Source organism: Ursus arctos, unplaced genomic scaffold, assembly GCF_023065955.2.
Source record: "Ursus arctos isolate Adak ecotype North America unplaced genomic scaffold, UrsArc2.0 scaffold_82, whole genome shotgun sequence".
NCBI lineage: Eukaryota > Metazoa > Chordata > Mammalia > Carnivora > Ursidae > Ursus > Ursus arctos.
In genome coordinates, this window is record NW_026623103.1 from 86639 (window position 1) to 101798 (window position 15160).

The window sequence follows — 15160 nt, forward strand, 5'->3', positions numbered from 1 at the left end:
TTGTGTCCATTAAAACCCTGCAGAAACTCCTGAATAGGTGTTTTCTTAAACAGTCAACACGCTAACGATCACATCTTGAATTCCTCTTGCCATTTCTTGAGCTATAACCCAAACCCTTTTTGGTTATTTCGTCAGGCACAATCTGACACTCAGTTACAATATGGGAGGCCTCCCAACACTCGATAGGTGAGTTGCAAGCTGTTAACACTCAGGTTGGTGAACTAGGAATTCTTGAGGTAGAGGAGGAGACACAAAGGCTGCAGAAGAAAGAAAGAAAGAAAGAAAGAAAGAAAGAAAGAAAGAAAGAAAGAAAGAAAGAAAGAAGAAAGAAGGAAAGAAAGGAAGAAAAGAAAGAAAGGAAGGAAGAAAGAGAGAAAGGGCCTTGGACACTCACATATAGGAGCAGAGCCCTCCTGAAGCAGGTAGGGAGGAGATGTGTTCTGTGACACTCAGGTCTGAGAAGTAAGAAACCGCACACAAGGGCCCTGAAACGTCCACCCTCCTTCCACTGAGGTGAAGAAGAGGGCGCCTTCCTGACATGCCGGTAGCAGCGGTAAAAATCTTGTAACACTCACAAAGGTGATGTGATTGAGGCCAATTACATTCTTGTAGGGGAAATAACAACTTGTTGCTTGGCAGGAATGTAAATAAAAATGTCAAAATTCAGGGGAGTTAAATCATCCTGCCTTGTCACTCCCTGCTAAACAAAGATAAGATGTCCTGGCCCAGTGTTAGAAGGTGCAGGAGGGACAGGAAAGTATTCCCCACGCGGAGAAGGCCCTTTGAGACTGGAAAACCAAGCAGACCACTCCACGCCGTCTGCCGAGTTTCATCCCGGGTACCTTACTGACAGGTGCATCGGGCAGAGGACGGTCTATAGCAGCTGCAGAGTGATTTTCCCCAAAATCCAGACCTCAGTCCACAGATTTTAGAGAGCGAGGGGACACGCAGGGCACTGCAGTGAGAGCAAAGGGTTCCCACGCACCTCAGAGGACTTGCTCGCACCTGACAGCTAGCCTGTAGTTAGAGCTGGTGCCACCACCTGCGCCTCGGCAAGGGAACGACCAGGCTCTCTGACAGATTCTTGGGTGGCAAAAACAAGCCTCCCCCCAGCCTGGCGTTGGCAGGCATTTCTAGGTATATGTCAGTCTCCAAGGGGCCTGGAGCACAGAGCCCCAGGAGAGGCCACTGAGCAATACCAACAGAGACGGAGTCAGTATCGTCAGCACCCCTACACCCCATCATAGCAGAAGCAAGATCTTCCGACCAAGCAAGTAGACTTGGGGACACTCACTGAGAGGAGACAAGAGATCTGACAATTGAGTAGAAGAGATGGAAACACCTGACCTGCGGGCAGGGATGATACGACCTTGGCGCATTCAAATAGGGGAGAGGACATCCCTTGGTCACTGAGAGAGAAGAGCCGGAGCCTCCAGACGTAGCGGAAGAGATGAGAGACAAGGTCTCCCGACACTCAGGCGGGGCACAGAAGACCTCCTGACCCTCGAACGGGAGGCAGGAGATTTCATGACCCTCAGGCAGGGGAGCTGAGGCCTCAAGACCCCCAGGAAGGAGACAGAACCCTTTGGACAGTCAGGGAGCGGCGATGAGGATGTCAGACATTTACTGGGTAAAGGGGACCTTGTGATATTCAGGTAGAGAAGAAGGTAGAAGCTCATGACTTTGGGTGGGGGCGGGAGACCTCCCGCCATCTCAGTGTGGCCGAGGACGCCTCAGTGCCCTCATGTAGGCGCCATGGATCTCCTGGCCTTCAGGTAGGGGTAGAAGACCTCTGCGTTCTCAGGTAGGGAAGATGCCACAAAGTGACCCTCGGGTGGTAGAGATGAGGCCTTTGGCCTTGAGATGGAAGAAAAGAGACATCCTCAGATTCAGGAGAAGGAGGCGATGGCCCCTCCTACTCCTCGCCCTCATGTAGGAGACCTGCTGCGTATTCAGGTGAGGGCGACGTGACCTCCTGAAAGTTACGTGAGGTGAGAAAGTACGATGCCCACTTAGAGAAGACAGTAGAAGAAGACTCGTAACACTCAGGAGGGAGCTGTGAGGTGTCCTGACACGCAGGTGGGTGAGGGGCAACCTCTTGACGCTCAGACGGGCTAGTGGAGAACTTACACTCAGGTACAGGAGGAGACAGTGCCCTTCACGCAGGCGGGATGGTGACCTCCTCGCGCTCTTGCAGGAAGGTGAGACTTCGTAACACGCAGGTATGTGAGGTGAGCATTTGTCCCCCTCCCAGAGGTGAGATGCTGTCTCAGCGACACCTCAGGATATTCAGATAACAGTGATGAGCCTTGAGGACAGGAGGCACACCTTGCTGCATGTGGGTTCCTGAGAGGAGACCTGGAGACACTCAGGTGAAAACACCAGGCCCTGCGATACTCAGCAGTGAATAGAAAGGTGGGCTTTGTAGTCCTAAATTACAGAAATTCAAAGCGGCTCTTTGAAAAATGTGCTGATAGTATGTACTTGGAAGAGGGAAAGACCATTTGTCCCATACAGTGTTAAGGACCGATTAATCTGGTGAGCGTGACACCCTGTGACCGCTGACAGGCTGCGCCATCTTGATACAGAGGGACAGAGCTGCCCCTTGACCCATGATTTAGACAGGAACTGTGGTTACAGCTTGCGTGAGGGCAGACCCTGAACTTGCACAAAACTGGACCCTCAGATGGTATGGAATCTTAGAAAGGTAACTGGGAAAGAAGACCCTGGCCTTGGGACAGAGGCCGGGGGCTGCATATGAGCCCCCATCACCCGAGGGGTGGGGGGAGCCTGTACAGAAAGCTGGGATCTTGTTGCAGCCTGAGCCAGTTAAGCTAAAGTGCTCCTGCCTGGCCTGGGGGTGGGGTGGGGGGGGGCGGGGAGGTAGCCCTGCTGATTGGCCAGGAAACCACAGAGCTTTGTGAGGTCACTAGGCTTCCAGGCCAAGCCGGGGCAGGAGTATGGTGGAGATGCTGCCAACTGCCGTTCTGCTGGTCTTGGCAGTGTCTGTGGTTGCCAAAGATAACGCCACGTGTGAGTAAGTGTCAGGGACACCTCTGTGGGGGGTGGGGGTGGAAAGAATGTCTTCTGAATAGCAAGCCCCACCCAGACTCCCTCTGTCCAGGGTGAGGGAGGAGGCCAAGCTCCGGCCTTAGGAGTTCCCTGGGTCTCACAGGTGTGACCCACATCCCCAACTCAGACCATCCTTGCTCCCAGCTTCATTAGCCCAGAGCCCCCAGGGCTGACCCCTGTGCCCCTGTGCCTCCCATAGCACAGACACTGGGGCCCTTTCCTCAGTCAGAGCCTGGCCTCACTGCCTCCAGAACAGCAAGGCCTAAGTTTTAGAAGCTTCTTTCTTCCCACAGATACTGAGGTGCCCCCACCTGTGGCTGACCCCAAAGATCCCAGGGTATTGTCATGGCATTCTTCTGGGATCCCCCCTTCACCTTAGACTCCGACAGCCCCTAAGATACCCCCGAAACTACTGTGGCCTCCCCCCAGCTCCCAGAACCTCCACCCCTGGACTCCCCCTCCTCCCCACACCTGGGGTCACTGGACCTGCCTTGGTTACGCTCCCTCCTCCTGACGCCATCCCCCTACCCTGCAGCCCCAAGACCCCTGTGGCTGTTCCCTGAGTTTCCCACCCAGAATTGAATCTAAAGACCTCAAGACACTACACCTGTCTATCTCCACCTCTAGCCCTCCCTCTGCCTAGGGTTCTCCCATATTTCTAGGGCCCTTGTCAATGTCCTGCTTCCCATTGTCCCCGTCTTTCCCCACCTTGTGGCTATACCCACAAGACCCCAGAAATCATACTCCTCAAAACCATGTCCTGGGGCCTGCAGCTTCCGGCCTCGCCAGTGCCCCAACAGCGCCTCTCTGCAGCGGCTCCCCTGTGGCCTGCCGCACTCCCAGCTGCCCCACACTGCCCAACCCCCAGCCCTGCCTGCCCCACCCGTGCAGGTGCGAGGACAGGCTGTGCCTCTTCTTGGTTTGAGCTGTGCCCCGGTCTCTCCTCAGTGGCCCCTGTGGGTTACGGTTCAGGCAGAACCCACAGGGGAGTGGCCGGATCGTCGGAGGGCAGGATGCAACGATCGGGGCCTGGCCCTGGATGGTCAGCCTGCAAGTTTTCACTTCCCACAATAACCGAAGGTATCATGCATGCGGAGGCACCTTGCTGAACTCCCACTGGCTGCTTACTGCAGCACACTGCTTTGTCTCCAAAAAGTACGTGTGGGTGCTCGCGGGGGGAGGTCTTCAGAAAGGCCCTTCCCAGAAAGGGACATTCTCCAGGGCTCTCTGGGCACATCTCGGGGCCTTGTGGCAACCAGACCGGCAGTGGGTGGGCCCAGACCCTTGCTGGGGGAGGGCTCTGAGGGTCATGGTCCCCAGAGGTTTCTTTCCAGCCAGTCCTTTCTGAGGAGGACCTGGCTTGCCTCTGTGCCCACAGAAAAGTATACGACTGGAGACTGATTTTTGGAGCAAGGGAAATTGTGTATGGGAATGATAAGCCTGCGAAGCCACCTCAACAGGAGAGATATGTCGAGAAAATCATCATGCACGAGAAATACGTCCCCAGCTTAGAGCACAACGACATCGCCCTCGTAAAGATCACCCCTCCCGTTCCCTGCGGGCAGTTCATCGGGACGGGCTGCCTGCCCCAGTTCAGGGCGGGCCCGCCTAGAGTTCCCCAGGCCTGCTGGGTGGCTGGCTGGGGATTCTTGAAAGAGAAAGGTGAGTTCGGGAAGGGCTCTCACAGGGGTGGGGGCACTGCGGGTCATTCCTTCGGTGGTCTCTGAAGTGAGGGGGTCATATGTGGTGCCTCGAGGTGATGTCCACCAGAGTGCTGGACACTGTCCCCGTTTATAGCGGGAGAAGCCGGCAGCCGAGTCCCCTGTCCACGGCCTCACCACTGATGGCTTGTGGGGTTGCCTGAGGGAAGGGTGCATACAGGCACGGGAGAACCCGGGCAGTTTTAGAATGGGGTCTGGGCCGTGTCTGTATCTGGGGCCTGGAGCTCCGGTTGTTACCTTCTGGAAATGGGGGATTGTCTCCTGAAATGGCACTTGGAGAAGAGCTCTAGATGGGGTTTTGGGGCTGAGGGCCAGCTCCTCCCCTCTCTGGACTCCATTTCCCCGTCTGTAAGTGGAAGGGCCACGTCCCGTGGTCTCTGAACTCTGAGACCCCAGAGCCCAGCCCTCCTGACCTCCGTGAACCTCTGCCCCCCACCCTTGGTGGTCACAATGCCAGGACACACCCTCCCCATCTGAGTGACTTCGTTTTCTCTGGACGTGGGGAGAGGTTTCTTTGCCGGTCAGCGGTGGGCAGCACAGGTTTGACACGTCGGTTAGGCCTTTCAGCTTCCCACAGGTGACCTCATGGACTTTTCACCCCGTCACACTGGGGATGTGATGAGAGACTGAAAGTTTTTCTGTCCCTTCATAATGGAAAACTGAGGGTTCCTAATTCAAGGCACTTCAGTCATTTGGGGTTCAAAAGTCAGCCTTTTCTGATGACATAACCTGGGTAGTTTCAGGATGCTTCCTGTAACTCTTCTTCCCTCTCTCAAGGCTGGCCTCCCCTCTCTGATGGGGCAGCTTCTCCTCCCGGGCACCCTTGTTTTCGCTGGCCTCTGCTGGCCCTTCCCTCCCTGGCCTGGGGTGTCCACCTCTGTCTGGCGATTGATGTCCATGGCTCTGCCTCGGCCTCTAGAACATTATTCTTCTCCAGTCCCCCAGCCTACCCTGCTCTGCCCACCCACCCGAACATGTGTGCAGTGTCCCGGGGTAGTCCCCAGGGGGCTGATCTCAGGGTCCCCGTCTACAAACCCACCCCTACCGCCACCTGTGCTACCCTATCGCTCAGAAGGGTTATCGGCTCCCAGCTACACCCTGGACATCACACAAGGCCTCTCTTGTTCTAGAACCCTCTTCAACTTAATGGGATTTCTAGCATCTTCTGGTGAATACACCCCTCACCGCTAAGGCCAAGTCTTAAAGAAATCCCCAGCCTCCAAACTTCTGTGACATTCCTTCAGACCTCCCTTTTCCTACCCCCTCCTTGAGCCCATATGCTTCAGGGGTAGTCCTCCTTCTTTTCTGTTGAACTTTCAAGTTCTTGCGGGCTTTTTAACATTTGTCATTCAAAGCCAAGGTGTTGGGATTGAGAAAACCCTGTTCTCTTCCAGGTCATCTGGCTCTTACGTAAATCTAAAAGGTCACCATAAACGACCAGGCTTGTTGTGGCAGTAATTTCAGTGTCACCCCTGCCTTGGGGGCAGTGCAAGTATAAAACTAACCCTCTGCTTGGTGGCACGAAAAACTGAGCTGAAGGGGCTGGAGACAGAGTGGAAGCGGCACGTGCGCACAGTCAGCTGTTTACTGGGTCCCTGCTGTGTGCCTAGCTCCGCCCACTTTGCTCCGCTTGGTTCTGGCCCTGGCCTCCCTAACCTCTCCACCGGGATACAGGTGGTGTCAGACCTACCCACCAGCTGCGGCTGGGCTGTGGGCGCTGCTGTGGTGGGGGGGTGGGGGGGTGGGGAGGCCACTTGACGGAGGGGGTCGCTGCCCCTGTAGCAGGCGCCAGGTTGGCTGATGGAGGCTCAGCCTGGGCTGTGCCTTTCTCAACCCAAAGGTCATGACGGACCGCCTGGGGCCGTAAAGGAAGCTCTCCCTTGCCTTCAGCTTGTTCCAACCACCACCCGTGCCCCTGGCGGTCTGTGCGTGTGGGGGCAATCCTGCAGCTCCTCCTTTTCTGTAATTTCAGGATGGATGGGAGGCACATGGGGAGGGACTCATCTGCCCAGTCCCAGCAGGTCCTGTCCAGAGCTGAGCGGAGGGGTCCTAATGGGGGGGGGGAAGCAGGGAGGGGGACTTACAGCCTTACTCTGGGGGAGTGAAGTGAGTGTATGGAGGAAAACCTTGGTCCGAGCCCAAGCTGTACCATGTCCCTACCTGAATGTTTGGGCAAGTGCTGCTCCAAGCTCTTGGTTGGAGGAAAGGCCAGTCACAGTGCTGGACACAGGAGGTCGCTGTGGGGTGTCGGTGGGGTGACCCATCCTGGCTGTAACTGAAAAATCGTCTGGCATCAACACACACTCCTTCAGCTGCGTGTGCTCACCCTCCATGCACCGCCCCTCCTCTCCACCTGCTTATTCGTCCCTCCACCCTCCACCCTTCAGAAGTACCCAAGGAGAGGCGGGGGCAGTGACTTTCACGGATTTTAGGGTTAATTGGAGCATTTCAGGGTGACGGGGGTTCCGTGGTGGGAGGAGGCAGGGCTTTCCCGGCACGGGTCTTCTGTGATCGCCGACCCCTGAGCTGCCCGGCTGTAGCCTACAGGATCGCGCCGACACTGCAGGAGGCACGTGTGAACCTCATCGACCTTGACTTGTGTAACTCCACCCAGTGGTACAATGGCCGCATTCGTTCAACCAATGCGTGTGCAGGGTACCCTGAAGGCAAGATCGACACCTGCCAGGTAACTTCCCTTCGGGTGCCCCGTTCCCTGCCGACACCTGTTTTGAATCCCTGAACTCCACTACCTCCGGGGCCCTGCTTCAGTGAGCCTTTCCCTGGTCCCATCTTGTCGCAGTCACCACACTGAGAGCTTTGTCCACCGTCACACAGGGATCGCCCCACCCAAGCACCACCCCCGAGGAGAATGCTTACCTCTCCTCCCCAGAATACAGAGCCTTCACGTCCGCTTGTACACACATGCCCATGCATGCATAAAGCCTCATACGTGGACACACGGTGGCTTATCTTCCCTCCTCACTGCGAAGAGACCCATGACAATCCGTACCCTTCTCACACCCACTGGAAGCTTTGATGCCAACTCAGTTTACCACCACCACTTGTGCTCATGGCAGCAAGAAGCCATGTGCTTGCAGAAACTGTCCTTCCAGAGTCTATGGCCCTTCTGGGCAGGGGAAAAGTGGCTCAGACAGAGAGTGATTTCTGTGTCCTTCTGGGCAGGGGGACAGCGGCGGGCCTCTCATGTGCAGAGACAACGTGGCAAACACCTATGTGGTCGTGGGAATCACAAGCTGGGGGGTAGGCTGTGCCCGAGCTAAGCGCCCCGGAGTCTACACGGCCACCTGGCCCTATCTGAACTGGATTGCTTCCAAGATCGGTTCTAATGCCTTGCACATGGCTCAACTGCCCACCCCTCCCCGTCCGACTTCTCAAGCACCCCCGGCTAGACCCCCCTCTGCCCGCCCTTCCGCTCGCCCTCCTTGGTACTTCCAACGCCCTCCTCGACCACCTCCCCCCAGCCCCCCTGCATCTCGACCTCGACCCAAACCCCCTGCCCCACCCCCACCCCCACCTCCACCCCCACCCCCACCCGCACCCCCACCTATCACTAAACCTCCCCAAGTACTTTCTTTTGCCAAGCGACTACAGCAACTCATAGAGATCTTGAAGGGGAAGACCTTTTCTAGCGCAAAGGGGTATTACGAAATGGAGACCACAGATCTCCCAGAACTGACCGCCGTCTCCTGATCCCACCCCCTCCCAACAGACCCAGTGAGCCCTTCACTCCCCAGAAAACAAAGATGAAATAAATAACTATAACTATAAATATATATAAAAATATATATCCATGAAGAGATGCTTTCTGGACTTCTTCCTACCTGCCCTCCTTAACTCAATCCAACCCCCCCCCCCAGCAAATCTGTCCTCTCTCTGTCACTCTCCAACAAGGTGGAATTGCTTGTATGTCAATGGCAGTTGTGGTTTCTTAAATCTTGATTTTTGAAGTTGGAACAAGGTGATGTGGGGCGGCAGGCCAGGTATGGTCTGGACCTCACACTCAGTCTCTGCATATTAAATTAATGGGGGTGGGCCCTGGAAGCACTCCTGTGAGGTGAGCTGACTCAGAAGGAGTGGTGTGGGTCTGAGTCCATTGGAAGAATGACCCCAGTTTGAAGTTGTGTAGCGTGGCCATCTCATGCTCAGTCCACGTGGCCGACCCCAGGCAGGAGTCTGCCCTCATCCAGAACTGCTCATGGCGATTTGTGAATTCCTAAGAGATCTCGATGGGCTCAGGTCAACTGCCCACTCTGGTCAGGGCATAGGTCAAGCTTAAATGCTGGCGTAGCCACTTGAGGATTAAAGATGGCAGGCCCCGGAAAGAAGCCCCTGGGCTCCTGGCTGCGCTGTTGTGCAGCAAGCAACAGTTTTCATACCCGGTCACCTGGTCACTGTGTGAGCGTGTTTCAAGGGCAAGATGGTCCTATGTTCTGGTTGCAAAGACAGATGGCAGAGGGGGCAGGACCATGAGGGAGGAACGCTGGTTGAGGAAGACCAAGGACCCTGCCCTTTTCCTGCTGGGGCTGCTCCAGGGACTGATGAAGCGGCCAGGAGTCTTTATTTTCGGGATTTGTCAGTCTGTCTGGTTTCAAACAACCCCGCAGCTTTATCCCTCATTAGCTATGTGGCCTTGGGAATATGGCCAGAGGGTTGTGTGACAATGAAATTAGGACAGATGGGAAGCTTTCAGAGCAGAGCATGACATGCTTATAGATGTGGGCTCTAATTTAGAGCCAACTGCTGATGAGATGCTGGGTAACCTGATGCTTACACAGGGGCACTTGAGTGAACACCGTCTGTGCACTTATGACCCTTGGAAAGCTTAGGCTACCTAGGAGGGCTTGCAAATTGACCTGGGTGGCCCATAGCTCTGTAGTGTAGCAACATTTGATTAAATTAAAAAACAAATTTTATCTGCCTTGGCTAAGAGTTGTCATGTCCATGATTCTTTTTGTTGGCTTTGGTCTGTCTCTTCTAAAGCCAGTTTCTTAATCTCCCTACTGGGTATATAAGCTTTGTGCCCTGGTGTCAGACACCAGTTATCGTCTAAACACTGAACAAAACTCAGTGTCAGTCACAGAGCGAGACAGAAACCAAGCCATAGGCCACATGGTCCAAAGAGCAGAAACAGTCATGGCAGTAGGTCAGGACCTGCCCTCACCCTTCCTGGGCTGTCCTGAACCCCGAGCTTGCAGGTGGGAATGGAGGGGCAAGGTGTGCTCACGCTAGGGAGTAGGGGTGGGTGTGGAGGGTTTGGGGCAAACTTGGAGGAGCTATAGCACCAGTGGTTTCCTTCCACCTACAGGTCATCCCTCCTCGTCAGAGCTTCCCAGGAATCAGAACGGATTCTCCTGGCGCACTCTCCTTTCACCTGCCCAAATCCTTGTCCTTAGTTTTTCCCTTCTCTCCTCCTTGGGCCTGTCATCTGTAGCTGACACTTGGGTCCCCTTCCTGGAGAGACAGGGCTTATGCTCAGGGAACACTGATGGGAGGCCATGGATTGGGTAGAGCCTACAGAATCTGAGTGATGGCTTCTTGTGTGTCTTCTGGAAACTTTCCATGCCCATGAATATATTTATGTATAATACCCTTCTTATTCATTCACTGTTCATACAACTCTGACTTCCTTTTTCATTTAGCAAATTAGAGATGTTTTCATATTAGCCCACATTATTATGTTGTGCAGTAGGGGTACTTACGAGATGTAGTGCCACATTGCCTTCCTGGGAGGAGATATCTGGGCCTGCTTTAGCTTTCCCTCAATGTACCCATTTCCCTCACATATAAGCCAATACCGGTTTATATCAAAATCACTTATTTTAGCAAAACTAATAGATGTTCTAATTTTCATTTTAAAAATTATGAACGAAGTTGTTGGCAAGTGAAGTGAGACTCTCTGATCTGCCTTCATATGCTTGCGGATGTTCTAACCTTGAAGATGGCTTAGAGGTCCTGGAGCAGACACACACGGACACAGGAAGAACGGGGGAAATGGACAGGCTGTGCAATGAGCCAGCACCAAGGGGCATGCGGGCAACTGAGGGATATGTTCACTCTTTCCTTGTGGGATGGTTTAGGCAAATGATGAGTATTCTTTTAAAAAACAGAATCTGTAATGAATTCTATTGCTAGGAACAGTAACAAAATGATTTGACAGTCGTAAGCCTGCGCACGTGGTAAAACCCTGGTTCCTGAGCATTTGGGAATAATAGACCTACGATGTACGTAGGCACAAGTCCTAATTGTGAATTTGATCAATATAAGAAATCCTTTGGAAAAAAGATTTATTTATTTATTTATTTATTTATTTATTTATTTGAGAGAGAGCGAGAGAGATAGCGAGAGAGAGCCTGAGCAGAGAAAGGAGGCAGAGGGAGAGGGAGAAGCAGGCTCCCTGCTGAGCAGGGAGCCCGTTGCAGGACTCGATCACAGGACCCTGGGATCATGAGCTGAGCCGAAGGCAGATGCCCAACCGACTGAGCCACCCAGGTGCCCCCAATATAAGAAATCTTATATTTGCAAGGAAAAAACTGATCTCGATGAATATAATTTTAGTACATTTTAAATGGAAGTGGAAAAAATGGAGGTAGTTCCTCTTTAATGTGTAGAAAAGTGATCAAGAAACAGAAATTAGCCTAATGGAGTTTTCTACAGAAACTATGTTCTTGGTAAAGAATCCTCAGTGACCTGCTTCTGGTCACTATGGCTGGGCCTGTGTACCTCTCTTGGGTAAGTACTCAAATAGGGGAATGGCTGGGTTATATGGCAGGTGTAAGTTCTGACATATGAATGCACCCAGGAAACCAGCACCACAGTCACTATAGTGACCTGTCCATCACTCCGAAGGCTTCCTCGTGGCGTTCTGTCTTCCCTCCAGCCCCTCCCCCCCGGCCCCAGCTACTTCTGCTGTTTCCTTCCCTGTGCATTCGTTTGCATTTTAAAATTTTTAAATAAATGCAATGATACAGCAAGTGCTTTTTTTTTGTTCTAGCTTCTTTCACGCAGCATAATCATTTATCCCTGTGGCAGTGTGTTCCAACCTTGTGGACTGGACAGTCCTTGTGTCTAGTCCTCGTCACCACCGAGCAGCCCACTGCGTGACTGCAGCACGGTCCATTCCTGGTGACCAGGTGATGGGCTTGTGGCGGGCTGCAGTTCTAGGCTCTTAGAAATAAAGCAGCTATGAGCATTTGTACACACGTCTTTGTGTGGACATATGCCTTCGTTTTTCCTGGGTAAATGCCTACATGCAGGATCATACGGTAGGTGTATGGTGAGCACGTTTAAAAACTGCCGAAATGTGTTTTCAAGGTGGTTTCGGCACCCTACACCCCCATCAGCGGGACCTGAGAGTTCCAGTTCTTCCAGCTCCTTGCCAACACTTGGTGTGCTCAGTCTTTTTGATTTAATTTTTTAAAAAAATTTAAAGATTTTATTTATTTATGAGGGAGAGAGACCAAGCCCAAGCGAGCATGAGCAGAGGCAGAGGAAGAGGCGGGCTCCATGCTGAGCAGGGAGTCCTACACGGGACTTGATCTCAGGACCCCAGGATCATGACCTGAGCTGAAGACAGATGCTTAACCGACTGAGCCATCCAGGCGCCCCAAATTTTAGCCATTCTTATAGGTGTGTAGTGATATGTCATGCGTGGGGTTCTTATCCACAAGTGTAGTTTATAGACACATTTAAAGCATTCTAAATGAATAGGGTTAAGATTTATCATGAGGTAATAGGGCAGTAACTTTTGGCAGTAGCAAAATACGGGAGGCCACCGAGGGAAAGGAGGAGGCAGAGAGAAAAGCACAGAATTAAATTCAAACAGAATTAGGATTTTTCAAGCATCACAAACACCGATGGAAAACATCTGAAAGACATGCCGGTCGCAACGGTCATAGAACAATTTCTCCAGTAAGCTAGGTCTATCCTGTATGAAGATTTCTAAAGTACCCGAACTTCAGAGCTTCCTGTCTGCTGAGGTTACTACACCCAAATAGAAACACTTTATATTTAAAACAAAATCCTCAGGGTGCATGGCTGGCTCAGTCAGGAGAGTGCGTTGTGTGACTCTTGATCTTGGGGTCCTGAGTTCAAGCCCCATGCTGCCGTGTAGAGCTTACTTTTTAAAAAGATACTAAACCCCCCCCCCCCCCCGCAAATTAGCACAAGCCAACAACTTGCCCACAGTCAGTTTATCCTGCACTTTTAGGGTGATGAAAGGTTTGCCCTTCACGAGAAGCACCCTGTGCCATCGTACTGACCTTCACATGGTTCATTTATTTCCAGCGTATGCTTTGATCTTGCCCCACTAGTTCTTTCCTACTCCCCAAAGCTCTGGAAAATCCCAGTTTTGATCTGCACGCTCAGTGAGAATTCATGTCCACGACAGGTTCGCAAAGAAGAAGAGAGACAACGCAGAGCGCAGGGGTGGGACCTACCAGCCAGCACTTGCCTCTCTCCTGGCTGCCTTGAGCGATCACCAAATTGACCTTGTTAGGCAACTGTGTGCCGCTTTGCCGAATTCATGCCAAATATCACGCTCAGACAGATTCAGGGGTGTGGCTAGGGTCGAATGATTCTTCCAATAAAAGAAAAGAAAGGAGAGACATGTCTTCCGTAGGATAAGAACTGCCAGGACTTACTCTCCTGTATATCATGTTGCAATCACCACGTTGCACCACGAGGCCTTTTATCCAGCCCCCAACCCCTTTAAAACCTGCGAATGTTTCTTCAAAATGAAACCCTTCTGTAAGTGCAGTTGGCTTCACGTTTTTGGAAGAGACTGAGGTGGCTGACACGTACACAGCCTTCACATCAGCATTTCTGGATTCATTTTTCTTCCTGCAGTCAAATACCCATCCCCTAACAAAGCTGCTGGCGTGACAGCGTTCCGGTGGCCAGTGTCCTGAAGTCCGCCATGGCCATCAGGGTCTGTGGCTAGCACTATCTGGGCGTTTCTTCCTCTGCCAGTCTCAGAAAGTTCCAGCACGGAATCTCCTTCTTCAGGCTTTGGGCATTTCACCGTAGACGATTTGCTCTTCTGTTTGGGGATTGTTCTGTGGCTTAGTTAAAAGGATACAATCCAGGAAGAGCCAGTTGGAAGAGATGAATGGGGCGATGTATGTGGGGGAATGGCCGTGGAGCTTCGCCCTCTCCCAGGACCCCACCTCCCAGCACTGCTGTGAGCTCACCAGCCTGGAAGTCGTGAGTTTTCCGTGTGCATTTCCCTGCAGGCTAGTGATGTGAAGCGTATTTTCATGTGCTGACTGCCATTTACACATCTTCTCTGGTGGTCTGTTCAAACCTTTTGCCTTTTTAAAATTTTTCATTGTCTTTTTTTTTTTAGAGTTTTGAGAGTTCTTTTTATATACTGAACATAAGTCCTCTATCAGATATATGCTTTGTAAATATTTTCTCCCAGTCTGTGGCTTTTTAAATTCTCTAAATAGTGTCTTTTTCAGAATGGAAGTTTTTTTTTTTTTAATTAAAGATTTTATTTATTTATTTGACAGAGAGAGACAGCCAGCGAGAGAGGGAACACAGGCAGGGGGAGTGGGAGAGAGGAAGAAGCAGGCTCCCAGCGGAGGAGCCCGATGTGGGGCTCGATCCCACAACGCCAGGATCACGCCCTGAGCCGAAGGCAGACGCTTAGCGACTGAGCCACCCAGGTGCCCCTGTCCTACAATTTTTAATTGAAGTACCGTTGACACAACGTTACGTTAGTTTCAGGTGTACAGCTTAGCGATTCGACAAGTCTCTATGTTATGCTCATCACAAGTGTAGCTGCCACCTGTCACCATACAATACTATCACAATACCACTGACTGTGTTCTCTACGCTGTACCTTTCATCCCATGACTTATGTAACCCATAACTGGAACCCTGTATCTCCCACTCCTCTTCACTCATTCTGCCCATCCCCCCACGCCCACCCCTCTGGCAACCATCAGTTTGTTCTCTGTATTTATGGGTCTATGTTTCTCTTTTGGTTTGTTTTGTTGTTCAGATTCCACATATAAGTGACATCATGTGGTATTTGTCTTTCTCTGACTTATTTCACTTAGCACAACACCCTCGAGGTCCATCCACGTTGTCACAAATGTCCAACTCTCATTACTTTTCACGGCTCAGTAATATTCCGTTGTGTTTATACACCACATCTTTATCCATTCGTCAGTCAGTGGGCACTTGTGGTGCTTCCATATCTTGGCTATTGTAAATACCTTGCAATAAACATAGGGGTGCATATATCTTTTTGTTTTCTTCAGGTAAATACCCAGTAGTGGAATTACTGGATCATATGTTACTTCTGATTTTTTGAGGAAAGTCTATACTGCTTTCCACGGTAT

The 15160-nt window shown here is 52.0% G+C and overlaps 1 protein-coding gene across 1 annotated transcript; it reads left to right on the forward strand.

The window, feature by feature from the left end:
- The first annotated feature begins 2960 nt into the window (after nucleotides 1–2960).
- On the forward strand, nucleotides 2961–8504 carry ACR (acrosin). The gene is made up of 5 exons (XM_026479274.3): nucleotides 2961–3037; nucleotides 4021–4227; nucleotides 4451–4734; nucleotides 7334–7479; nucleotides 7977–8504. The coding sequence occupies exons 1-5, from the start codon at nucleotides 2961–2963 to the stop codon at nucleotides 8502–8504; spliced, it is 1242 nt and encodes a 413-aa protein (XP_026335059.2).
- The last annotated feature ends 6656 nt before the right edge of the window (nucleotides 8505–15160 follow it).

Bases quoted from the DNA above. Each gene is read 5' to 3' on its own strand.
- ACR (XM_026479274.3), top strand. From the start codon at position 2,961: ATGGTGGAGATGCTGCCAACTGCCGTTCTGCTGGTCTTGGCAGTGTCT. The intron at 4,228-4,450 runs GTACGTGTGGGT...CTGTGCCCACAG, and splicing joins CACTGCTTTGTCTCCAAAAA to AAAAGTATACGACTGGAGAC. The intron at 7,480-7,976 runs GTAACTTCCCTT...CCTTCTGGGCAG, and splicing joins GCAAGATCGACACCTGCCAG to GGGGACAGCGGCGGGCCTCT.